This window comes from Dromiciops gliroides, chromosome 2 (assembly GCF_019393635.1).
Source record: "Dromiciops gliroides isolate mDroGli1 chromosome 2, mDroGli1.pri, whole genome shotgun sequence".
Classification (NCBI taxonomy): Eukaryota; Metazoa; Chordata; class Mammalia; order Microbiotheria; family Microbiotheriidae; genus Dromiciops; species Dromiciops gliroides.
In genome coordinates, this window is record NC_057862.1 from 375,613,372 (window position 1) to 375,639,792 (window position 26,421).

At 42.8% G+C, this 26,421-nt stretch overlaps 1 protein-coding gene across 6 annotated transcripts in view; it reads left to right on the top strand.

Annotated features, from left to right (window-relative positions):
- The window catches only part of TMEM268 (transmembrane protein 268), a 30,542-nt gene extending 4,754 nt beyond the window's left edge, over positions 1–25,788 (top strand). For 3 of the 6 annotated variants that reach the window (XM_043988213.1, XM_043988212.1, XM_043988214.1), the window contains exons 2-9: positions 4,517–4,749; positions 8,800–8,909; positions 11,100–11,207; positions 13,177–13,326; positions 15,343–15,453; positions 16,528–16,608; positions 18,088–18,282; positions 20,588–22,248. In XM_043988213.1, coding sequence (XP_043844148.1) covers positions 4,638–4,749; positions 8,800–8,909; positions 11,100–11,207; positions 13,177–13,326; positions 15,343–15,453; positions 16,528–16,608; positions 18,088–18,282; positions 20,588–20,770 — 1,050 coding nt within the window. In that variant the 5' untranslated portion in view covers positions 4,517–4,637 and the 3' untranslated portion in view covers positions 20,771–22,248. Of the gene's footprint in view, positions 1–4,516; positions 4,750–8,799; positions 8,910–11,099; positions 11,208–13,176; positions 13,327–15,342; positions 15,454–16,527; positions 16,609–18,087; positions 18,283–20,587; positions 22,249–25,257 lie in introns of those variants that run through there. The other 3 variants (XM_043988217.1, XM_043988215.1, XM_043988216.1) reach the window with 3 other exon arrangements.
- The last annotated feature ends 633 nt before the right edge of the window (positions 25,789–26,421 follow it).

Below are 26,421 nucleotides of genomic sequence, written 5' to 3' on the forward strand. Positions count from 1 at the left end.
TGTACCTGGGATAATACAAGGGTTGTGATTCCTTCGACAGAAATAGTGAAGTTTGGAAAAGGGATGGGTTTGGGGGGAAATATAGTAAAATTTTATAGATGCAGAATCAATAAATCAGTCAGTAAATATTAAGTACCTACTATGTGCCAGGCACTGCTAAGTGCTGGGCATACAAAAAGAGGCAAAAGACAGTCCCTGCTTTCAAGGAACTTAGAATATAATAGGGGAGACAACATGCAAACACACACACACACACACACACACACACACACACACACACACACCAAGCTATCTTCAGGATAAATAGAAAATATTTAGGAGTGGTTTGGGGAAGGCTTCCTGTAGAAGGTGGGGCTTTAGTTGGGATTTAAAGGAAGCCAAGGGCGGAGCCAAGATGGCTGAGAGTAGCCTGCAAATTGCTTAAGCTCTCTTTCTATTCCCCCCAAAAGAACATTAAATAAAGGAAGCCAAGGGGGTCAGTGGTCCAAACAGAGGAGGCAGAGGTTTCCAGGCATGGAGGACAGCCAGAGAGAATGCCTGGAGCCCAAAGATGGAATGTCTTGTTCATGGAACAGACAGGAGGCCAGTGTTGCTGGATAGGAATACGTGTTGGGGAATGAGGTGTAAGAAAGACTGGAAAGATAGGAGGGGATTAGATTATGAAGGGTTGTATGTGCTAAATTGAGCGTTTTGTATTTATTCTTGGAGACAATAGGGAGCCACTGGATTTTATTGAGTCAGGGAGTGGTGGGTGGGGAATGACATGATTGGACCTGCATTTTAGGAAAACCATTTTGGTGGTTGAATGGAAGATGGATTGGAGTAGAGAGACTTGAGGCAGGCAGGCTTACTTGCTAGTCTATTACAGTAGTCCAGGTGTTAGGTGAATGGGGGCAGAACAGAGCTCAGTACAGAAATTGGGACATGATATTTACATCTGGGAGTTATCTTTGAAGAAATGATAATTAAATTCATGAGAGTTGATCAGGTCACCAAGTGAGAAAGTGAAGAGAAAGAAGAAAGGAGATCTCAGGACAGAGTTTTGGACTCAGGGGTTTGCTGAAGCCTACTCAGAACTGGCTCTAAGCCCATTTGCTCATTGTGAGCAAAATCCAACAACCAGTAAAATCAAGGCTTGGTTTATTGTTCTGTTGCTCATCTAGACCTAAGAGAGTCATGAAGAAAATGATTAAGCTTAAAAGTGTGTCATGCATACATTTTCCCCCTGGAGAGTCAGTTGTTAAACATTTTATTAGCACGATGTGAATAAGTTAGCAAAGGAGACAGAGGAGCAGTCAGACAAGTGGGAGGTTAATAAGAGAACAAGTCATGGAAACCCAGAGAAGAGACAGTATCCAGGAGGAAAAGGTCCAGTTCTGTAGAGGGCACAAAGAATGAGCACTGAGAAAAGGGAAGTTCAGTTTGCCAATGAAGTGATCACTTGAAGAGGAAAGGGCTGAAGATGATTTCCAAGGTTCTGTTAAGCTCTAAAGTTCTAAGATTCTATGATTTGGGTGGGGGGTGGAGTTAAGGTGAATTTTGGTTTTGTTCTTTTTTTTTTTTTTTTTAGTGAGGCAATTGGGGTTAAGTGACTTGTCCAGGGTCACACAGCTAGTAAGTGTTAAGTGTCTGAGGCCGGATTTGAACTCAGGTACTCCTGACTTCAGGGCCGGTGCTCTATCCACTGCGCCACCTAGCTGCCTCTCTTGTTTGTTTGGGTTTTTTTAGAGGGATCAGTACATTGAAGTGCACTGGTGATATTATTTACATATTGCCTTGCAGTCTTTCTGAATCTGAATCTTCAGTACCTGTAATTATCATGAACTCATCTTGTCTCAGGATAGTCGTATTATGTTGGGAGTTATGAGGTCATAGATTTGAGAACTGGAAGGGATCTTAGAGGTCATCTAGTTCACTGTCCCCCCCCCACCTCATTTTAAAGTGAGGAAACAGACCCAGAAAAATTTAGTGAATTGCCCAGAATGATATAGTAAATGGTCCTCTTTCTCCCAATCCAGTACTCTTTGCACAGTCCCATTTACTTACTAAGAGGACTGACTTTCTGAGACACTCCTAAAGTGAATGGGTTTATGGGGGAGGGGGCGCGGGTAAGAGCCCACAGGTGTGTTATCCAACCATCTTTCCCTGTATTAGGCAGCTAAGGTGGTAAAGTAGATAGAATGCTGGGCCTGGAGTCAAGAAGAACTGAGTTCAAATCTGGCCTCAAACTCTTACTAGCTGTGTGACCCTGAACAAATCATTTAACCTCTCTCTGTTTCAGTTTCTTCAGCTTTCAAATAGGGGTAATAATAGCATTTACCCCCTGGGTGATTGTGAGGCTCAAAGGAGATAATATTTGTAAAGTGCGTAGCATACATTAGATGTTTAATAAATACTTGTTCCCTTCTCGCCTTCTCTTCTTACCAAGTGGTAGTGGGAGATGAACTACATAATTAGTGCCTAGTCTACAATCCACACACCGCCAACTTCATTATTAAGGACACATGCTCCCTCCCCCCCCCCAAACACTTTCGATGTTGCAGATTGGTGCATTCCCCAGCATGCTTTAGGCAGCTTTCTTTGGAAATGTATGTATTTTATTCATCAAGTCAACAGACATTGATTAAGCACCTGCTTAACGGATAGCACCTGCCTTCCGAGAGCTTCCAATGGACTGGTAGAATAAAAGTGTACACATCTAGGGAAATGGAAAACATAAACAAAGTCATTTTGAGAGGGAGAGAGTGCTGCTAACTGAGGGGTCAGAAAGGTGTCCTGTAGGAGGGGGTGCCTGGGCTGTGCTCTTAATGAAGCTGGAGTCCTAGGGACTTCCTTCATACATGGGGGGAAACATCTGGACAAAAGCCGGAGCGGGGAGGTTAAATGTGTGCAGAGAACAGTCAGGGCATCCATTTGGCTGGAACAGAGAGATCGTGAAGGGTAATGAGATGACCAGACTTGAATTAGGAGCAATTAGGAAAAAGGTGGGATCCATATTGTGGAGATCTTTAGACGTCGGACTTAGTATTTTGCATTTTACCCTAAAGCCAGTAATAAGCCGTTGAAGATTTTTGAATAGGGCATCACCATGGTCCAGTGGGTGTTTTAGAAACACTTGAATTACTTGTTTTCTTAACCACCATCTCTAAGAGTGAAAAGAAACGGCTTGTTTCCTTGATATCCCACAATGTTGCAGCTTCTGCTAACAGATGGGCTAAACAATGCAATCACCTGGATCTGAGCTACTATTTGCTTTGTTTAGAATTTATTCTCAAACCCCCTTGCTGAGAGAGAAAGTGGTGGATGAGCTGAAGCATTTGGAGAAAAAAAAAAATACACCAAGGCTGGCAGCTAGATTGTCCTCCCAGTGGTAGAGTCTCCGTGGAGGAGACAGGCTGGGATTTCAGGTCAAAGTGCAGGGTCAGTGAAGCTGATTCTTAGAATGTATTGTTCTTAAGAGAGAGGCAAGCTAAAGTTGACCTTTGTGGTTGGTGGAGTTGTGAACTGGCCCAGCTATTCTGTAGAGCAACTTGGACTATGCCCAAAGGGCTATAAATCTGTTCATATCCTTTGACCCAGCAATACTACTACTAGGTCTGTACCCCAAAAAGATCAAAGAAAAAGGAAAAGGATCTATATGTACAAAAATATTTATACACAGCTCTTTTAATAATGGCAAAGAATTGGAAATCAAGGAGATGCCCATCAATTGGGAAATGGCTAAACAAGTTGTGGTATATGATTGTGATTGTGTTGGAATACTATTGTGCTGTAAGAAATGATGAGCAGGATGGTTTTAGAAAAACCTGTCAAGACTTATATGAACTGATTTGAACTGAAGTGAGCAGAACCAGGAAAACACCGTATACAGTAATAGCAACATTGTAATGATGATTCTCATTAATATAAGTATCCAAGCCAATTCCAAAGGACTCATAAAGAAAAATACTATCTATATCCAGAGAGAGAACTGATGAATTCTGAGTGCAGATTGAAGTAGTTTTTTCACTTATTTTTTTTTCTTGCTTTTTTTGGCAACATGGCCAGTGTGAAAATATATATTGCATCACTTCACATGTATGATTAATATCACATTGCTTGCCTTCTCAGTGGGTGGGAGAGAGGCTGGAGTAAGGGAGAGAATTGAGAACTCATTTTTTAAAATGAATGTTAAAATATATAAAGTATATGTGTTTATATTTTAAAAGACAGTGCTTGCCATTTTAAGGGTAGCAGTCAGTTATCCCTGAAGAGTGGCCATCAGCAATAACCCTGCAATGTCCTTGCAGAGTTTTGAGTTCTTCCCCCCCTAAATTCCCTTCAATTCCAGATTAAAATAGTATCTCTGTTGCAGTTATCTGAATGATTACACTCAATGGCAACAACTGAAAAAATATGTTATTGTGAATGATCTGTTCCCAGATCAATAGTTTAACTTCAATCTTGGAGAGATAGACGGTGTCCCTGGTCTTGCCACATGCTGAAGTTTTATTTTGTTCTGTGCTTTTGTCTCTAGTCTTGACCAAGGCTGACGTGAGCTGAGTTGGCTGTTCTCCGGGCAAGCAAAGAAAGGGAAGTAGCTTCTCGTGGAGATGGTGTAAAGTTTGCAGAGGATTGTCCTGAGCTTGCTCTTCGACATGGCATATGACCTTCCGCAGGATCCAGCTTGGGCCCCTGGACCCTCCCTCACTTCTTTCTCTGACTGGAGCACCCCCATACAGGAGGACACTTCCTGCCTGGAGAGAAGAGGTAAGGCTTCATCACTTCCTGGTGGCACTCTGATGTCGTCCAGGAGCCCTCATTATTTCCTGACCATTCATAAGGTCCCCAGGAAGACACAATAATTAATAAAGCTTCTTAGTGTTCAGTTGTTGCTCACATACAGCAGCCCTTCAGCTGTGAATTGTCTCAGCAGAGGTCCAAGCTGAGTTATGGGTTATAGGGATAGCTCCCAAGTAGGTCTATTGTGTTGGTGATTTTTCATGGTATGAAGAGAGTAGTTCTTGTAGGAAGTGGCTTATGATAAGATGATAACTTTTCCGAGGTCACTCTCATTCCTGGAAGGAGGTTAATATGAGATAACCTAGGACTCGGACCCAAAGAACAACTCAGAAAGTATTCCTAAGTGGAAGTCTTGACCCTGTTTTAATGAGCAGCCAGTTGAAGGCTGACTTTGATGCTTCGTCAACACTAAAGGCCCACTTTAAGTGAGTGATCGGCAGTATATGTTTATGTGGAAAGAGTTAATGTGCTGAAGACTTTTGTTTTATTTAGTAAGAAAATCCTTTTTCAGGAAGGCCCAGGAAGTGGCTGAGAGCCCTGATTTGAGCTGCTTTTTTAAAAGGTTCTTTTTTTCAAACCCTCCCATGGCTTTTAGGAAAACAGAAAGCAGTGACTGGAAAGAACATTTGCTTGTCCTCCAAATAGGCAGCCTGAGGGCCTGTGTATGGATGGATTGCATCCAGGTTACTGAGTGAGCTATATTGTCTTGCTTCTTTTTTTCTCCCAGAATTCCTATCCAGGGAAGCTGGTGGCTTTTAGTTCTAGCTTGAGACCAATCTGTCCTATGTTGAAGAATGTAATCCTCGTTTTACAAATGAAGAAACCAAGGCCTGCTGAGGAGAAGCGAGTCACCCAAGGTCCCCCAGTTAGTTAGTGAAAGCTCAAAAGCACAGAAATTGGAAGATGCAATTGATGAATCAACAAGAATTCATTAATCATTTACTGTGTACTGGGCATCGTGCTAGATGCTGGGGATTCTAATATGAAACCAAAACAACCTGTGCTTTCAAGAAGTTATCATTCTGTTGGAGATAAACATCCACGTACTCACATAGCTAAATACAAGGACTTTTGTTTTGGTTATTGGGATGGGGTGGGGTGTCTAGCAGCTGGGGAATGATTAGGAAAGGCTTCATGTAGGTGGTAGCACTTGGACTGTACTTGGCAGGAGGCTGGGGATTCTGAAAGCTGGGAATGAGGGAGGAATACATTCCAGGCTTGAGAAATGCAAAGGCATGGAAGAGGGATGGAGTCTCATGTGTGGGAAATAGCAAATAGCCACATTGGCTGGAACACAATGCATGAATGGAGTAATGAGTCCAGGGAGATTGGCTGGAGCCAGATTGTAAAGGTCTTTAAATACCAAACCAAAGAAGGTACATTTTAACCTAGAGGCAAAAGGGAGCCACTGAAGTATTTTCAGGAGGGGATTGACACCATGAGACTTGTATTTTAGGGATATCAACCTGGCAGCTGTGTGGAAGATGGATTGTATGAGGGAGATACTGGAAAAATGGAGGCCAAACAGAAGGTTATGTCAGTGACTCAGGGGAGAGGTTGTTCAGTCATTTCAGTTGTGTTTGACTCTTTGTGACATTGTTTGGGGTTTTCATGGCAAAGATACTGGAATGGCTCGTCATTTCTTTTTCTAGCTTATTTTACAGATGAGAAAACAGAGGCAGACAGGGTTAAGTGACTTGCCCAGGGTCACATTGCTAGTAAGTGTCCGAATCCAGATTTGGACTCAAGAATATGAATCTTCCGGGAGTAGCTGGTTGGCACAGTGGATAAAGCACTGGCCCTGGATTTAGGAGTACCTGAGTTCAAATCCGGCCTCAGACACTTGACACTCACTAGCTGTGTGACCCTGGGCAAGTCACTTATCCCTCATTGTCCCATTTAAAAAAAAAAAGAATATGAGTCTTCCTGACTCCAGGCCTGGGAGCTTTATGTACTGTGCCACCTAGCTGACTCAGGGGAGAGGTGATGAGGACCTGAACTGGGATGGTAGCCATGCAAGATGAGAGAAAGGGATTCATGTGAAAGACATTATGGTAGTCAAATTGTTAAGACTTGGCAACTTGATGACATTTGGGGGTTGAGGGAGAGTTGAGTTTGTTTCAAAGTTTGTGCTCCTGGGTGCATGGTGGTGCCCTGCTGTAGGGATAGAGTGTAATCCACTTTGGCTGGAGCATCTCCAGGACATGTCTGAGAGAAATAAGGCTGCAAGGATAGCTTGGATCCAGATTGTGGAGGGAATTGCACACAAGAGTTTCTGCTCAGGGATAAAGAATCTAGTTTCTGAGATTACACAGGCTCTTTGCTTCCTTCTTTTCCCCTTTTCTCTTGGTATCTTTTGGCCATTTCAATCTCCATCAGAACTTCCACTGGAGAGGACAGAGTCATGAGGTAAGACTTCATAAGATCACAGCATCGTTGAACTAGAAAGGGACATTGGAGGTCACCCAGTCCAACCCCTTAATTTTATAGATGAGAAAGAGAAGGCCCAGAAAGGTTATAATGATTTGCCTAAGGTTATCCAGGTAGAGTCAGGATTTGAACCCAGATCCTTTGACTATAAATTACTCTTTCCACTGTAACATATTACTTCCCATATAGCTCCTTTTTTGTAATGTCTGGTTAAAATATTTACAGTTGCACAAAATATGCTTCTGTGTTTGTATTTTCTGATTATTAGTAAGTCATTTAGGTCCTTCTTGTCCCCTACAATGTACTATTTGAAACTTATTGATTTGTTGGTCAACTTTCATTTATCATTGACTATGTAAACCTTGTAAAAAGCAGTTTCACCAGAGAGCTCAAGGCCTAATTTTCCCTATATCTTTTCTCTTATCTGGATCTGGACATCCTGTACACACCCTTCCCCCAGCCTTGAAACCTCCCAGACCTCCCTGCTCCTTCCTTTCTCCAGAATACAGAAAAGGAGTTAATAAAATAGTAATGAGAATGTCCTCTCTTCTTTAGGGTAAGGTTCCTTCCCCCTTCCTCCAGCTCCCCCCAAACCCTCCCAGTCTAGATTTTTTGAGCAATCCTGCCAACAGATAATAAACTTGTATTGATCCAGAAAGATTTTAAATGAACCTGAGCAAGACAACTCTATTGAATGTAATTTCATTTTTATTTGATGAGTCAAAAGGGATTTCAGGGTTCCTGAGGTGGCACAGTAGAAAGAGATTGGACCCGGAGTTAGGAAGACCTGAATGCTAATCCAGCCTCAGACACCAAATGTGACACCTCAGAGAAGTCACTTAACCTCTGTCTGCCTCAGTTTCCTCAGCTGTAAAATGGAATAATAATAGCCCCTACCTCTCAGAATTATTGAGAGGATCAAGTAAGATAATATTTGTAAGGGGCGGCTAGGTGGCGCAGTGGATAAAGCACCGGCCCTGGATTCAGGAGTACCTGAGTTCAAATCTGGCCTCAGACACTTGACACTTACTAGCTGTGTGACCCTGGGCAAGTCACTTAACCCCCATTGCCCCGCAAAAAAAAAAAAAAAAAAGATAATATTTGTAAAGCACTTAACATAGTGCTTGGCACATATGCAATGAACCCTTAATAAATGCGTTTTCTCTTCCCCCTCCCCTTTAGGGCCTTGTAGTAACATAGGCCTATCATTCTAAAATTGAGTTCTAGTACAAAAATAAAGATTTTGATGGTTGTGACATGCAAAGAGCACCGGATTTGAAGTTGGATGACCTGGCTTTGAATCGTGACTCGGAAATGTATTTTCAGTGTGATGTTGGGTGAGTCACTTACCATCCCTGCACCTCAGTTTCTTCACCTATAAAACAAGGGAGTTGGACAAGATAGTCTCCGGGGTCCCTTCCAGTTCTAAATCTTATGATTCTTGGATCTATTTGAAGATTTCATAATTTTCTCTAGATATAAATTGTTGTTTGGCTTCCACAAAGATACCATGAATTGCGGATGGGCAAACCATGTATAATGTCCTTTGATCACTGACTCAGATTCTCCTTTCTATTCCAATCTCAGGACTTAGCAATGGCCAGCTCCTCATGGTCCTGAGTACTGACAGTACCTGTGAAGCAGCCACTTTTAACATAGAAGTCTCCCGGGAGAAATTGCAGACCTGGGGAATTCAGGTGAGTCAGACCCTTCTGTTCGACTTGGATGGACCCAGAACTATAGACTTTTTTTTTTTTTTTAGGTGGGGCAATGAGGGTTAAGTGTCTTGCCCAGGGTCACACAGCTAGTAAGTGTCAAGGGTCTGAGGCTGGATTTGAACTTAGGTCGTCCTGACTCCAGGGCTGGTACTTTATCCACTGCACCACCTAGCTGCCCCTCTCAGAACTATAGATGAGGAGATCTGAGAGGTTGTCTGAGAGCCTTCATTTTAGAAATGAGGAAACTGAGGCCTGGAGAGAGATCACTTGCTTATAAGATCATAGCTGCTTTAGTAGGAAATCAGTAAATATTTGTTGAATGAATGATTAAATAGTATGTAAATAACTGTTGCATTTCCACCTTCAGCTAGGATGAGGATGGACGAACCATTTTAGGGAACAGAACCCTCTCTCAGTTGGCCTGGTTATTGTTATATTCCATATCTTCCTTCTAGCCCCCACACCTGAAGTTCTGAATTGCATTTAGTTGAATTTAGTTCAATTCAACGGGCATTTCTTAAGCACCTACTATGTACAAGGTACAGTGGATACAAAAAGGAAAAATGGCCCTGGGAGAGTGAGGCAACGGTTCCTACCCTCCTCCTCACTCTAGCACCATGGGAAGGTGGAATCTACTCTGTCCTTAGTTCCACTCTAATGTTGCATCCCTTCCTTAGTTAATCCTTCAATAAACAATAAAAACAAAAGCTGGGTGGCACCTTAGCAGTTATAGAGTCCTTTCCCCTCATTTTCCTTTTACATATGAGTAGACTGAGGCTGGGAGAGGTTAGGTGACTTGCATAAGGTCACATAGCTACTAAGTATCTGAGGTGGGATTTGAATCTAGATTTTCTTGTTTTCAAGTCCAGTGTGCTTGTGTCCTACACCATGTTGCATCCAAGTACTGAGGAGGGAGGCCAGGGATGCTGTGTGTCTGAACACAGCCAGACTCCTGTGAGGGCAAATGAGGAGGAGTGTGAGAAGAACAAGTCTAAAATGAAGTAAATTTTGTTAGTGATAGAATGGGAGTTCCAGAGGGTACATTCAGTGCCAGGACCTTTGCCCCCACTCAAGATGGCAGGAGAAGATGCACAATCAGAAGGTAGCAAACTCCTGGACTGTGGGCTACTGGTCAGGCGTGTGGTATGAGGCCTCACTCCTAGAGGAAGTCCTGGGTGAGGAGAGAAGGCTCAGTGTGTCTGGTTATTGTGTGCTGGGGTGCTGTTGTTTTTTGAGTGTGGTTGTTAAAGCAGGACGGAGAAAGTCCGCCCTTCCTATATGGCTGTAGCCACAGGTTTCCAAATTTAATCTCTGAGGCTTTAGTGGTAAGGAATCTTAGCACGATATTCAGCACATAGTAGGTGCTTAATAAATTGTTTGTTGACTGATTAACTAAGGAAGGGATGCAACGTTAGAGTAGAACTAAGGACAGAGTAGATTCCCCTGGTACTAGATCGAGGAGAAAGGAGGAGCTTAATTTGTTGCTTAATTTGTTGCCTCACTCTCCCAGCACCAGTGTTTGAGAAGGTAGGAACAAGTGCTGGTGTTCCTGAAGCACTGAATGAGTACACCTAGACCCAGGTTTGACAATAATTGTAAAAAGTGAGGAACACACATGGGGGCAGCTAGGTGGCGCAGTGGATAAAGCCCTGGCCCTGGATTCAGGATGACCTGAGTTCAAATCTGGCCTCAGACCCTTGACACTTACTAGCTGTGTGACCCTGGGCATGTCACTTAGCCCTCATTGCCCCACAAAAAAAAGAAAGAAAAAGGAAAAAAAGCAATGAACAATAGTGCCTGGCATAGGGTTGGCTCTATGTAAATACTTATTCTGTCTCTCCACTTTCTGAAGTCAAATTCAACAGTGATATAGTTCCATTGACCATCTTACATCTACTTGACATATTAAATAAGCTCTAATGATCCAGCCCACTCCTGTTCTCCCCAGGGTTCACTGTTCCCTCTGGTTGTAAGTAGTCGGGTACTGACACTTACTAGCTGTGTGACCCTGGGCAAATCACTTAACCCCAATTGCCTCACAAAACAAACAAACAAAAAAGTAGTCGGGTAAATGAAAGCAAGATCCTCTGCTTTTCCCAGACAAGGAGGTGAGGGGGCTATCTCCCAGGCTTAAGTAAAACATGGTTTCTCTTTTGGGTTGCTGAGCAGGTGCCAACCGAAGACTACAAGAGTTTAATTGAGAACGCCATCTTTGATCCCCAAGTGAGAAGATTCGTGTTCTATAACTCCAGACATTTCCAGCTGGCCATTGCTGTGGTAAGGATTCGAGTCTATTCCCTGACTGTTCCTACACTTGTTCCTCTTGTGGGAAGAGGCCAACACCACATGCTAAAGGGAGGCAGATGTGAAGCAGATATCATGGAATTCAGTAGGACTTTCACAAATCCTGTCGAAATGGAGGCTATGAGTGGGTAAGATACCTACTCTTTCCTAGTGTGGGGGTGCTTGCCCTCAGCTGGGGGCTTTCTGGCCTAGGAGAAGTCCAGCCTTCAGATCTCGATGCAGGCAAACATTAAGGCCAGATGGCCTTGGAGGTGGAGTGGGAAGGGTGGTTGAGAGAAGGTAGGGCAGCTACCATTGCAATTCTGATTCCAAGCTCTGTGTTCTTTGTGTGTTGTTTACATGCTAGTTTTTATTAAAGAATCAACATTAATGTAGCTTTTAAAATCTTTCACATACATGTTCTTAGATAGCGTGTGGGCAGTAACAAATTACTCTCCCTTCTGTGCCCTGCAGTATAAAGCAGGATATCCTCTAAGTTATCCTAAAGGTACTTGCTTCCAGCTACAGAAGGGGGAACCTTTTACTTCATTGAACTAATCAGTATGCCACCCACCCTATGGCCCTCGAGATTTTGTAGACTTGGATCATTGGTATTCTAGCCACTGACCTAGGCTTTAGCCTTATGCACTGTTATGGCAAGTAGGTGACCCTGGACTCTCGAATGCTATGCTAATGGAGTCCAAGCTCAGGCCAATCTTACCTAGGTGGGAAACTGCTGATTTGGAGCCCTACAATAAATCATAGAAACAGATTTAAAGCTGGAAGTGATTTTAGAGGCTACTGAGTCCAGCCGTATCATTTTAAGATTAGGAAACTGAGGCACAGAGAAGTTAAATGATTCTCTGAGGGCACACAGAGGCATAAATTGAACCTCCCAAGTCTTCCTGACTCAAGTCCAGTGTTCTCTCCACTCTGCTATACTGTTAATTGAGGAGCAGCCTAGCCAGATTTGCAGAGTAATCATCAGGTTGGCCCAGTGAGGGATGGATTCTGTGACGTTACAGAGGGGGTGTGGTCTGCCTTGTTGGAGATAGGACCAATAGTGATGAGATTTCAGACCAATAGCTTCATAGATTTAGTGGCACTTGGGACTTAGTCTTGTCCCCTCATTTTACATATAACCTTGAGGAATTTAATGGTCTTTCCCAGGATCACAGAGGTAGTGAGTGGCAGAGGCGAGGAGGGATTTGAACCCAGGCTCACTGACTTCAAATCCATTGCTTTTTCCACTGTATCATACTTATGGTACTAAAGTAATCCTCTGGGTGGCTTGCCTTTTGGTGTGTGAGACACCGAGCTGGGATCAGCGGGGACCTGGCCACCTCCTCTGCTCATGTGTTTGGAGGCCCCTTGCCCTTTTTTGTGTTTCATTAGATGTAAATTTCATTTTATAATTAGTTTTTATCCTTTTTATGTTATATTGTGGAAGAGGACAGTGCCATGAAAAATAGTGACTAGTTTTCTTCTCAGGGTTAAATTTTTTTTCTACACAAGGGGACGTGTGATACAGCAGATAGAGGATGAGGATATAGCACTTTGACCAAAGGATCCCCACCTCTAAGCTTCAGTTTCCTTATCTGTGAAATGGGAATAATAAAACACATGTTACCTGCCTCCTAGGGTTGTTGTAAGGCTCAAATGAGATGAGAGATGTAAAAGACTTTGCCAACTATATAATAGTGATTCTCCATTCTGTTTGTTTATTTATTTATTTTTTGCTCGCTAAATATTATTCTTTCCTCTGAATTGAGGCATGCTGCAGGAGAGCTGGCAGATCTGCAGAGGTGTGAGTGTAAATCATGGCACACGAGTGTGCTGGGGCAAGCCCTGGGTGATCCACTGCTTTAAAGTTACTCTATGATTATCAGTTATAATGATGATGATTTTTCTGCTTTGTCTATCTTCTGGTTATTTGAGCACGTGGTGTTTTGTGTTCCTCCAGGTTTTCTACATAGCAATGTGGGCTAATCTGTATTCCACCAGCCAGATGTTTTCTTTGGGTGGACACTGGGCAGCTGTGGTTCTTGTGACCCTAGGCACTGTATTAGCTACAGTCATTCTCATTCTCATCTTTGACAGGCACCAAAGGAAGGTAAGGGAGACCCTGCTGTAAAGTGAATACTGTTTATAGCCCCCTCCCCACCCAAGGGCATGGAAAACACAATCCTAAGTCTTTTTAGAGAAATGTTCATTCCCCTTCTCCCTTTCCCCCACAGGGCCTAACGCAGTAGGCAGGGATTTTATCTCTAAGCTCTTTCCCAGGCTTAATTTGAAACTGGGTCTCTTTCAAACCTGAACCTATTCTTTGGCCATATTTCTTCTCCTGATCTTTTATATTCCTTGAGTGAAATGTGGCAGCATCTTGCTGGGGAGAGGGGAACAATTTTTTCAGCAATGGATGTTTACTTAACAGTCAAAATATTAATTAAATATCTAAAGGGCTAAAAATTGGGAGAGATGCCAAGTTTAGGTAAGACCTGGTCCCTGCCTGCAAGAAGTTTACATAGATTTAGACCTGGAGAGGACCTCCAGAGATCATCTAGCCCAATTCTCTGATTTGTAGGTGAGGAAACTAAGCTTTGGGGCAGGAAGGTGGTGCAATGGAAAGAGCACTGGGCCCTGAACCAGGAAGACATGAGTTCAAATCCAGCCTCACACACTTATTAGCTGTGTGACCCTGAGAAGTCACTTAACACTTGCCTGCATAATTAGAGAAGGACATGGCGAACCACTCCAGTATCTTTGCCAAGAAAACCCCATAGACAGTTGGTCTACGGAGTCATGGAGAGTCTGATGTGACTGAACTATAACAGAGGAATATGAAGCAGTGTTTCAGGTCAAATCATTTGACCTCTTGGTGTCTAGACAACTTTTTATGAGTATATATTTCAGAGGGCAGCTAGGTGGTACAGTGGATAAAGCACCAGCCCTGGATTCAGGAGGACCTAAGTTTAAATCCGGCCTCAGACACTTAACGCTTACTAGCTGTGTGACCCTGGGCAAGTCACTTAATTCTCATTGCCCCGCCCCCCCCCCCAATTTTTTTTGTAAAAAGGCAATTATGAGCATATATTGCAGAGTAGAAAGCTTGCTCATCTGAGAATTTCCTATTTACATAGGTCCAGTCCCTATCTTCTATCCTACTCCACACACAGGGTCAAGAATGCTTGGTACTGTAAGGGAGTCCAGAGAATAAGGTGCAGCATCTCTGAGTGGGAAGGGGCTTCAGAGGACACTATCGGCTGTATCACCTAGTGGCCTATAGTCTCTCATTCCCTCTGACATAACTCCTTGCCCCAAGAAGATTTCAGGTAATATTATAGGAATCTTAAAGGGAGAAAAGATCACAATATTTAAAAATACAGTCTGTATGAAGAATCCAGATTTGTTGATTAACTGAGTCCTGTCATTCTCTTCTGGATCACTCCCTTCATTCCTGATGCTAAACCATAGGACCTCTTCCACATATCTTAATACTTTTTCAGTGGAAAAGGGTGGGTTCTAGCTCCTATCACTTTGGGTGGATGGGGCAGTAATGGGTGCACCAGTCCAGGCTAACTCTTTGTTAAAAAGTTTGATACCATCTTTCCTCTTTTTCTCTAAGAAAAGCCTAATTTTTTTCTTGACCTATCACCTACTTTTCCTAGGGGCATTCCCCAGAAGTCTTGTAAGGGCTTTAGAGAGAATGTTTTTTCTGAATATTCCTAGGGAAACTGAAAAAGGAGTTATTGAATATGCTTCTGCAGTGGGCAGGAGGGAAGAGCAGGGGAATCACACAGATAAATCTATGTGTAAGAATGCTTATTCTGACCACAGTGTGGGAAGGATAGATTGGGGTGGGGAGGTGACAGTCTGGGAATGGGCAGGATAGGGCAAAGGTAGGAAAGAAGATGGTAGAGAGACATTCCTTTACCTATTGGTCTCAGTGGGTTATTAGATTGTTACGGGTTTTTTTTTTTTTTTATCTGGGGGCTGCCGTTTGGTCCATGGGACCTATATCTCAATCTACGTAATAGCAGCTTGTGTTAAAATGATGTTACTTGGGTGGTCTGAGAGCCGCCCTGGGACAAGACTGTCCTGCTATATCACTCGGATATTGGGTTCACAGGCAAACCCGAACACGGACCTACGTCTGGCGGCTGCCAACGAAACCCTGATGCCATACCACATACTCCTGGGAGTGACTGGTGAGGTGGAGGGCTGCCAGGCTGTACTTCAGGTATCACTTCTCTGAATGATTCATCCCAGCAGATCAGGTCTCTGGATGAGAAGGCAAGAAAAGCCTTCTCATCCAGAAGATGAGCATCTTGGAGAAAGGGGGTGAAGAATACGGAACTGCTTCTTTTCTCTGAAGTGGATCCAAAGATGAGGTTTGGAGACAAGAAAAGATCCCTGGATTTGGAATTCTAGGGTCTGGATTCGATTGCTGGCCCTGCCATTTAATACTTTTACTTTGGGTGAATCACTTATTGGCTAGGGGCCTTGGTTTCTTCGTCTGTGAAATGAAGTGGTTCAATTCAGTTCATAGGATCAAAGATCTAGAACCGAAAGGGTCATCGAGTGTATCCTCATCATTTAACGGATGAGGAAATCAAGGCTCAGAGAGATGAACTGAATTCAGCCCATGGTTATGTGGTTGTTGTGTCAGCTACAAGATCCGAACCGAGGACTTCCCAGTTCCAAATCTAGTTCTCTATTCGCTATGCCAAGATCCCTTCCATTGTAATGCTTGTTAATACCTTATCCTAAGTGCAGATGAATTGTCTCAAGGCAAATCTTTTCTTTTTATGTTAGAAGGAAACGAATTTAAGAGTATCTCGAAGGGCCAAGTTATAACCATTGATTCAGTATATTTTTTATCCATAAGGCAAAGAAAATAGAGATGGGATAAAAATTCTTATTTCAAAGTATAATTATAACAAATTTTTTTTTGCGTCAATTGATGTTCCTGGCCCTTCTTTAATTAGTAGGATGCCTACTAATTTAATGGCAGGAGATGAAAACCCTTCACCAACAGGATTGGACATTTTTCAGTTTTATGAAAAACAAGTTTCCAACTTGCCAGAAAAAATTAGAGTTAATTATAGAGCAATACACAGAGAGGGAACAGAATGGTGTGTTCCTGCCACAGAGAGCATGGTGAAACAGAAAGTCTTCTTGTGAAAGGTCTGCTTTCAATATTGAAATGAAGACAATGAAAGGGGAGAACAGCAGGCAGGAGAACGCATTGAGTGGGGTGTGGGGGCCAGGAGCCAAGCTGATGCTTTCTTCTCTTCTCTTCTGTCCTCTCCAGCTTTGGTTTGTTTACTTCCACTTAGAGAGATGTCTCCAGTCACTGTCAGACCGTATCCGAGAACTGAAGACCAGTCAAGAGGTAACCGGCCCATAGAATGATCTGAATGACTGACTACTCTGGAATGACTCTGGGTTGGGGGGGAGAAGAGAGGATACCAAGTTGGGGTTGGAGGGCATCCCTGCCCCTTGAGGCAGCACCTCCTCTGTAATGGGAAGGTCGCTGGAGTCAGAGAGAAGACCTAGGTTCAAATCGAAGCTCTGCCAATAAAAGTCACCCACGTGACTTTGGGCAAATCTCTTCCCTTCTCTAGGCCTCAGTTTTCTTAGCTGTAAAATGGGGAGTGGGTGGGATTAGATGACATCGAAGATCCCTTCCAATCCTAAATCTATGATCTGAGGATCTCAATACAGGATTGTAGATTTAGGGCTGGAAGGGACCATTGGGGTCATCAAGACCCCAATTCCTTAATTTTCCGGTGGTGTTCGTTTCACATTGAAAGGCCAGAGAATTGCCTGAGAATCTACTCAGTGGATACACAGCCCCCTACCTTAATATCACCTCAGAGGGACCAGCCCAGGGGGATGTTTGAATCATGTAAAACAAGTACAAAAGAATGGATAGAGAGTCAGGACACCTGGATTTTAGTTCTAGCTCTGGCCCAACTTGATGTGTGACCTTAGGTGAATCCTTTCCTCACTTTAGGGCTCAGTTTTCTCCTATTCCAAATGAAGGGATTGAATTATATGGTCTTTAAGGGCCTTTCCATATTAGAAATTCTGTATTTCCAACTTTACATTTCCTTTGCTGACACATCTTTTCAATATGTTGTTGTTCAGTCGTTACAGTCATCTCCAACTCTTTGTGACTCTATTTGGGGATTTTGGGGCAAAAATACTGGAGTAGTTTTCCATTTCCTTCTCCAGCTCATTTGACAGATGAGGAAACTGAGGTAAACAGAATTACTGATTTGACCTCAGGAAGATGAGTCTTCCTGATTCTAAGCCTGGTGCTCTAGCCACTGTGCCACCCAGCTGCCCTTGCTAGGGGACCTACATAATTAAATGGAAAAAGGACTAGCTTAAAGTAATTTGTGCTAATTGTGCACATCTTCTGGCAGCTAGAATAGATACTATCTTACATTCCTCTGATGCGTTTAATTTTTCAAAGTGTCTTTGTATCTATTTTTTTCCTTCTTTTTTAATCATAGAAATCTTGTCAGGAAGGCAGAGTAGGGCATCTCAACCCCATTTTGTAGGAAGAGTTCAGTGACTTGTCTAAGAGCCTGTTATTGGTTTGGCCCAGGGCATTCAGGTCTTGTGATTCCCAACCCCTGTGACTTGCCCTTTTGACCATGCTGTTCTTAAATCAGGTAGCCAGTCATTCTGCTCCCAGGCTTTCTGGAGGTGGTATGGACAAGGGCAGGCAGGGGTTGAGCCAGCTGCTCTTGTGCTTTCTGGTCTCACTGAGATGTGGGGCAAGGAAGCAATGATGGGGGCTTTTTTAAAGACCCTCTAATTCCCGAGATGGCCCAGGTACACTCTTTGGCTTTCTCTGCAGTCAGTGCTCAGACACTGCCTGAACCAGTTCCAAGTGGTTGTGGAGACAGTGGTGAGCCCTGCCCCAGAAGAGGAAGAAGAGAATGAGAGGCTGGCTGAGGAATCTCCTCTGCTGCCCGGTGGTGGGATGGAACCAAAGAAGGGAGTGGTCACACGGATGGAGCTTCACCACCTCATTCCAGAGGCTGCACCAGAGGTAATTATCATTTATCAGGGAGGCCAATGAGGGTCAGACCCCACCTTGGAGGGTGGTTGGGTATTTTGCTTACCTTTAATAGTCATGGCCTTGGGGCCATGAGATAACTTGAATTCTTGAGGACATAAGTATTTGGTGCACTTTTATTTTGCCAAGCACAGTACTTGGCACATAGTAGGCACTATATAAATGCTCAACAAAAATTCCATTGAAGCAGATTTGTAGAGTCATAGATTTAGAGCTCAGAGTTACCTTAAGGGTCATTAAATCCAACCCCCTCATTTTACAGATGAATGTGGGCAGCTAGGTGGCGCAGTGGATAGAGCACCGACCCTGGAGTCAGGAGTACCTGAGTTCAAATCCGGCCTCAGACACTTAACACTTACTAGCTGTGTGACCCTGGGCAAGTCACTTAACCCCAATTGCCTCACTAAAAAAAATATATGTATATATATGTGTATACACACACTCACACCATATATATATATATATATATATATATATATATATATATATATATTACAGATGAATTAACTAAGGTCCAGTTCGATACAGTGACTCACTCAGGGATATACTAAAGTAGTAAGTGTCTAAGGTAGGATTTGAACCCTGGTCTTCTTGATGTCTTGGGCACTGCACCATGCTTCAAATTTCAGTTCTAGGTAAGGGAAAACTTCCTACCAATTATAATGTTCCAAAATGCAGTGAACTGCCTCAGGATGGAGACAAGGGGGCTCCTCACTAGAGGGAGTTAAGCAAAGCCTGGTTGACCAGTTGTCAGGTACACTGTAGAAAGAGTCTTGAGTGGTGTTTTTTTTTTTTTTTTTGGTATGACCTTCAATTTCATATATATCCCTCCTCCCCTCTACTACCCAGAAAGCCATCATGTTACTAAGACTTTTAAAAAAACATTATTCAGCAAAATTATTGTCTGGTACCCGTGGTATTGTATTGTCTGTTACCCCTGGTCCCCTACTCCTGCAGAAGAGGGAAGGCATTACATCTTTTGTCTCTTCTCAGGAGGAGGGGATTCCTTTTTGTATGTGCCTAAAATACCTGCCCCCTGCCCCCACCCCAGGTTCCTTCCAACTGTGAAATTCTGAGATTCTATGTGTGATTCACTAGTGATAAGAACAAGACTCTTCTTGCTAGTATTCTAAGGTTACCTTCATTTCCCAAGGGAACACCACTGGGCCACCATAGATACTACATGCAATTTGGATTTTTGCAATAGTGGGGATATATTACATCCCTCTTTTCCCTCACCTTCAAGATCTAACTTGGGTACCACCTCCAGGAACCTATTTCAGATGTCTCAGAAATAATATCTTTTTCTTCTGTGCTCAGCACTTGGTGCCTCTTTCTCTCTTTCTCTTTTTTTTTTTTTTTTGGACAGGGCAGTGAGGGTTAAGTGACTTGTCCAGGGTCACACAGCTAGTAAGTGTTAAGTGTTTGAGGTCGGATTTGAACTCAGGTCTTCCTGAATCCAGGGCCAGTGCTTTATCCTCTGCACCACCTAGCTGCCCTCTTGTGCCTCTCTTTTTACATTTATCAGTTTTGGTTTTATGTTTTACTTATTTAGGTGCTTGTCATCTCTTCCTATCAGATTGTTGCAACACACACACACACACACACACACGCATAAAAATTGTATCCCTCCCACCCCCCATTGTATTGATAGGTGCTCTATCCATTGGTGCTTTTTGGATAGAGAGGGGTTCAGCTGAGTTAGCAAATCATAGAATATTTGAGGGTTTTGTACCTTCTTATATTAAAACCCCCAACTCACCTAGTGTCACCAATCAGAGGCCCTTCTTCAATCAACCCCTCCTTTTCTTCTTTGGGATTTCTTCAAGTTCATAAAAACAATGTACTCTATTAAGGAAATGGAACATTCCCCCTGAAATCCTTTCCATACTGAAAACATACTTGGCTTTAGACTTGATATGCATGGAAAATTGAGTGAAAATTTAATTTTCATAAGTTGAATCTCATTCTAAGTGTCTGTGGTACCTTTTGTAAAGCAAAGAACCCTGATTTATCAGTTTCCCCCCAGTTTTCCTTCTCTGCCAGTCTAGATTTTCACGTGGTTGGTTTTCTTAAAGGGAAGTCCAAAGGTGTGCTAATTTGCTTGGCATCCCCCTTCTCTGTAGCCGGCTGGCATAAGCCAGCCTCACTGTTCCAAATTATCCCTGGTTTGGGGAGTTGGAAGGCATATCATTCGATTGCTTGTGCCTCCCTTCTCTGGAGGTCTGCCTAGGTATCTGCCAAAGCAACACTTATAATGCTTTCTGATTCTTTCCAGGTGATGGCCCGGCAGATGCTGGTAGTCTTTGGTGGATTATATATCAGGCTCTTGGTGACCAATCGGCTCCCGGAGACTACTGCAGCATCAAGGCATGCAGAGTCACTGCAGGGCCCTTGCCCCTGCCAATTCATTGAGACCCACATCCTCGGGGCTGGGTGCTGCTCCCGCTTGGCGAGGTGATGGCTACAGAGGCCAGAGAGCTGGTCTGGAATAAGGACCTGAGGTGTAGGATCTGTTGCCAAAGAAGGCCCAGCTGCAAGTAGCAGACTGCAGGGGCCATCGACACCTTTGAATCTTGTAGCATAGCACCATTGGGATGGAGAAGTCGCCAGCCCAGATGGCATTCTCTGCACATCCACAGAGTCTGTTGAAACAGCTCTTCCAACTGTGAAATTGAATGCTGTGCTCCAAGCTTGCAAATGTTTCTGTCAGGGGTTGTAAGTGGGCCCAGCTTCAAGATTCAGTCTTTGCTTTGTTTATTCCTAGGCACTAAAGTGAAGGGCTTTCCTCTGACTTACACACACCTTCTCTGGGTATCCTGAAGGTGGCCTGTGTGTCCATGTTGCCCATAGGATAGTGCCCAAGCATGGTAAAGTGGAAAGACTTCTGGATCTGGGATCAGAGGACTCGGGTTCTCCCACTTAACTTCTTTTGGGACCTTGGCCATGTGACTTCATTTTCTGCTCTGTAGAATGAGGGGATTGGGTTAGATGAACCTGAAGTCCCTTCCAAATCTGATCCTTATGAGCTCCTCATCCTGGCATTCAAGGCTCTCTGTAAGAGGGCCATCATCTATTTTTATAGCCTTCTCTCCCATTCCTGCTCCCTTAAACAAACAGTGCATTAGCCAAACTGGTCCTCAAAACACATCCTGCATTTTCCTAATTCGATACCTTTATTCATGCCTTTCTCCCCATTTGGAATGCCTCATGTCTCTCTTCCCTCCCCTCCCCTTTCACTCTCCACTTGGGCACCCATCAAAATTCCACCTCTCTTTCAAACTGAAGGGGAAACATTGCTTTTGACTCAGATGGGCTGGTTTCAGTTGACTTGAATGAGTTCTGGGGACTTCCTTTGGAGTGAGAAGATTGCAAAGGTGAGGTTGCCTGTTTGGGGGAAGGGGCACACAGGGCAAGTCTGGCACAGGAGAATGAGAGTTGGACTGATATCAAGTACCCCACTGCATTCCAGAGCCAGCTCTACTGCAGTAGACATAATGGCCCATCTTGCCTGCTATTGTGGAAAATCAGATGAAAAAATGGATGGGAAAGTGCCCTGAATACTGGAAAGGACCTTTGGAGTCTTCTCTGTGGGATGCCTGTTGTCATTTTTTTTTTTCCTGTAGTCAGGACCAGGGAAGAAATGTTTCCAGGGCAACAGGGGAGGGGACGTATTCCCTGTCAGTCATTAGGCTACATTGAGAACTCATTCTGCTGACCTCATCCTTGGGTTTTGTGTCAAAAAAGAGAGAGAATTATTCATAAAGGTAGCAGCAGCTGCATTACTGATGAGTACAGGGTGCAGAGAAAAGGTTGGACCCAGATGTCACCCACAGAGATATATATTTCAACTCTACTATTAGGGACAGAAGACATATTAAATGGCCAAATGTCCATTTTTCAAATTGAATTTTTCTATTAAAGTCTCCTATGAAACCATGTGACTTTTTGTTTCTTTCCTCCACACATTCTAGTGGATTTACCTCGTGGCATGAAGGATGTAGGTTAGACATAAGGAAGCACTTTCCAACAACAAAGGTTGATCAACATTACATGGTAGATGTTGGAAAATAGGCAGAGGATCACCTTGGGGGCAGTTTAGGTACAATCCTTCCTTTATTCAATTCAACATGCCTTTATCAAGTCCCTACTATGTGTCAAACACTTTGCTGGTCTGAGTGCTAAAAAGATAGAAATAAAAACTCCCCTGCCTTTTAAGAGCTTACATTCTAACGGGGACAAGTAACATGTGCACAGATGAATACATACAAAGTAATTTCCAGGGAAGGAGGAGAAGTGCTGACTACAAGGAGATTTAAGAAGCACCTCTAGGAGGTCACCCACAATCTCCTTTGAAGGAAGCTAAGGCAGAGATGAGGACGGAGAGGATTCCAGGCATGGCAGACAACCTGGGCAAAGACTAGAGTGGAAGAGGGAGTGTTGTATGTGGGGAACAGCAAGTATGCCAACTTAAGTAGTTTGAAGAAAGGGTGAAAGGAAGTAATGAGGGACAGGACGTGAGATTAAAGGATTCCTTAAGCTCCTTTATGGTGATGTTCTATAAAATGAATTGAATTTACTTTCTATCTTCATCTCCTATCCAACTAGACCTGGCTACCTGGATTTGGAGTGAGAAGACATGAGTTTATCACTTAGCCTTTCTGGGACTGTAGAAAATAAAGGAGTTGGGAGCAGGTAGGTGATGCAGTGGATAGAGCACTGGCCCTAAAGTCGGGAGGACCTGAGTTCAAATCTAACCACAGACACTTAGCTGTATGACCATGGGCATGTCACTTAACCCTGATTGCCTTCCCTCTCCCCTTCCCCCCCCCCAATAAAGGAGTTGCTGGAATAGATATATGCCTAGGTTCATCTCTAATGCTTCCTACCTGTATGATCTTGGGCAAGTCATTTCAAATGTCGCTGTTGGACTTGATGACTTTTTAAGGTCCCTTATAGCTCTAAATCCATGATATATGATCTCTAAAGTCCTTTCCAACTTTCAAGCCTATTCTTAGGAACCACAGGCAGATGAAACCATTGCTGGAAATTATGAATACTTCCCTAAGGCCTAGCAAGGACTTTCTTTTCCTTCCTATCTGGAATTCAAGAAGGTCTGATAAGATCAGAACTCCTGGGGGCATTATTTTTCCAAGGATTGCTGGTCTATCCTCCCAAAGAAGTTTGATTTAGTGATACTCAGAATTAGCAAGGCCAAAATTCATTTTTTTCCTTGACCCTGAATTCTTCAATCAGAAAAGTATTAGTATTTGTTAGGAAATGTGCTGGTCACTGGGTAGTCTTTACCCTTAAATAATTTTACATTTTACTGGCAAGTGGGGAATACGACATGGTCACAGATGGATAAATTTAGGGCATACACAAAATAAATGCCCACTGTTGGTAGGAAGGTACTAACAACTAAGAATGTCAGAAAAGGATTCCCTCCTAGAGTTGCCCTTAATGGGAATTTTCCAGGGACTGTAATAAGAGTTGGAAGTAAGGAAGGAGCACATTTCTAAAGTGAGACAAGCTCAATCAAGAAGCAAACCTGGTTTTAAAGAGTTGCCAAGGACAAGCCAGTGTGGGTCAGAGAAAGCATTTGAATCTTGTTCTTTCTTTTTTTTCTTTTTCTTTCTTCTTCTTTTTTTTTTTTTTGCAGGGCAATAGGGGTTAAGTGACTTGCCCAGGGTCACACAGTTAGTGTCAAGTGTCTGAGGCTGGATTTGAACTCAGGTCCTCCTGAATCCAGGGCTCGTGCTTTATCCATTGCACCACTTAGCTGCGCCCCCAATCTTGTTCTTTCTGATCAGGGTTAGCTTTTTAGCTGTTATATCGATGTTGCTTTTTGTCATTTGCCATATGCCACAATAAACTCCAAATGGGAACACAAATCTACATTATTATTATTATTGTTATTGTTATTATTTTTTAGTGAGGCAATTGGGGTTAAGTGACTTGCCCCAGGGTCACACAGCTAGTAAGTGTTAAGTGTCTGAGGCCGGATTTGAACTCAGGTACTCCTGACTCCAGGGCCGGTGCTCTATCCACTGCGCCACCTAGCTGTCCCCCATACATTATTTTTAAAAAAGGAATTCCAGTAAAATGCATAGAATCATACTCAAAGTCAAAAGTGAGTAGGTGATCATCTATAATCCAGCCTGGCACCCAGTGCATGAAACACACACAACCTGTTAGAGAGTTCACTCTTTACCCTTCCCACCCACCTCGCCCAGGCTTCATTAAACTTTATTAAAGTCCACTCATTAGGACTTCTCAGGCATTTAAATAGAGATTTTTTTTTTACAAAGGTTTTCCTTTGACTAGTTATTGTTAAGCAAATTAATATTTCAAAATTTGGATTGGAAGTGGTAATATTTACCATAATTTACCAATTTTTGGTAAAAATTGGTAAAAATATTTACTGATATTGACCATAATTTTGAAATGCCAGACTTCTTCAAGCATTCAAGCAACTTTCTAAAATACCCAATAAGTGTGTTTTATAAAAGTGCTAATTATAAAACAATTGCTTGGTCATTATGTAGATCTTGCGAGGACTTTTATTTGGGCAGGATTCTGATGGCCTAGTTGGAATTACTGAAAAAGATTTTTGAGGTAAAACAATCAGTAACAAGCCAGAATTATTTTACATTTTTTTTTTTTTAAAGAGCTGCCTCTCCCAATGGTCTGAATTAGTAACATTTGGCTATAGAAGAGAGAGTACACAAATACGTTTATATCATGTAACAGCTTTAATTGGTGGCTGTTCTTCAGAGATAGGGTGCCCCAGATGTAGGTTTTCTGAAGGGTTTTTTTTGTTGTTTTTTTGGGGTGTGTGTGTGTACCACAGGGAAGTATCAGACCATTTCTTCTTCCCTAGGGAAGTTTCCGAATTGGTCTTCATTAATCCTGCTTTACAACACAATACTTTTTTTCTCCCCTTAGGAGATATATTTTCTAAATCACCATCAGCTGACCTAAAGATACCGAGATCATAGAAAGGTGCAGATGATGGTGCTAATTAGAACCATCAGGTCCTCGAGTTGCAGCTATAGGAGCTCTTCTTATACCCAGTGAAACGACCCAGACTTTTCTTGTAATAATCTTCCAAAGGCGTTTGTGCGATTTCATCTGAAAGAAAAAAGAAACAAGTGACACAAATAGCAGAAGGGCCATGGGAAAAGTGCTGAACAAATCAAGGGACCTAAGTCTAGTGCTAGCTTTGACTCTTACTTAGGGCAAAACACTTCCCCTCTCTAGGTCTCAGCTTTTCATCTCTAAAATGAGGGAGTTGGACACCTGATGATCAATCACCTTCCAGTTCTCAGACCCTATGTTCTAAACATAGTCTTGTACAGCCTTGATATTCTGTGTCTTATGTAATGGAATATAATTGTGCTATAAGAAATGACAAGCAGGATGGTTTCAGAAAAACCTGGGAAGGCTTACATGAACTGATACAGTGAAGTAAACTTCAGAACGAGGAGAACATTGTACATAGTAACAGGAGTACTGTAATGATGATCAACTGTGAAATTTTAGCTCCTCTTATCAAGACAATGATCCAAGACAATTACAAAGGACCCATCATGAAAAATGTTATCCACCTCCAGAAAGAGAACTAATGAACTCAGAATCATATATATTTTTTTCCTTTTTTGGGGGCTTTTTATTTGGCAACACGGCTAATATGAAAATATGTTTTATATGACTTCACATGTATAATTGATAGCATATTGCTTCCCATATGGATGGGGGAGGGGTGAGCAGGAGGGAGAGAATTTGGAACTCAATTTTTTTTAAATGAATGTTAAAAATAAATAAATTATCTTATTTTTAAAAAATTCTGCATACTAAATTCCTTTCCAGGTCAGATTCTTCTTTGTTTCAAGGTCCCTTCCAGTTCTGACATTCTGTTTGTGTGTTAAGGTCACTTTCTGTTCTGTTTTTGTTTTTTTTGGGGGGAAGCAGGGTAATGAGGGTTAAGTGACTTGCCCAGGGTCACACAAGCTAGTAAGTGTCAAGTGTTTGAGGCTGGATTTGAACTCAGGTACTCCTGAATCCAGGGCCAGTGCTTTATCCACTACGCCACCTAGCTTCCCCTGTTCT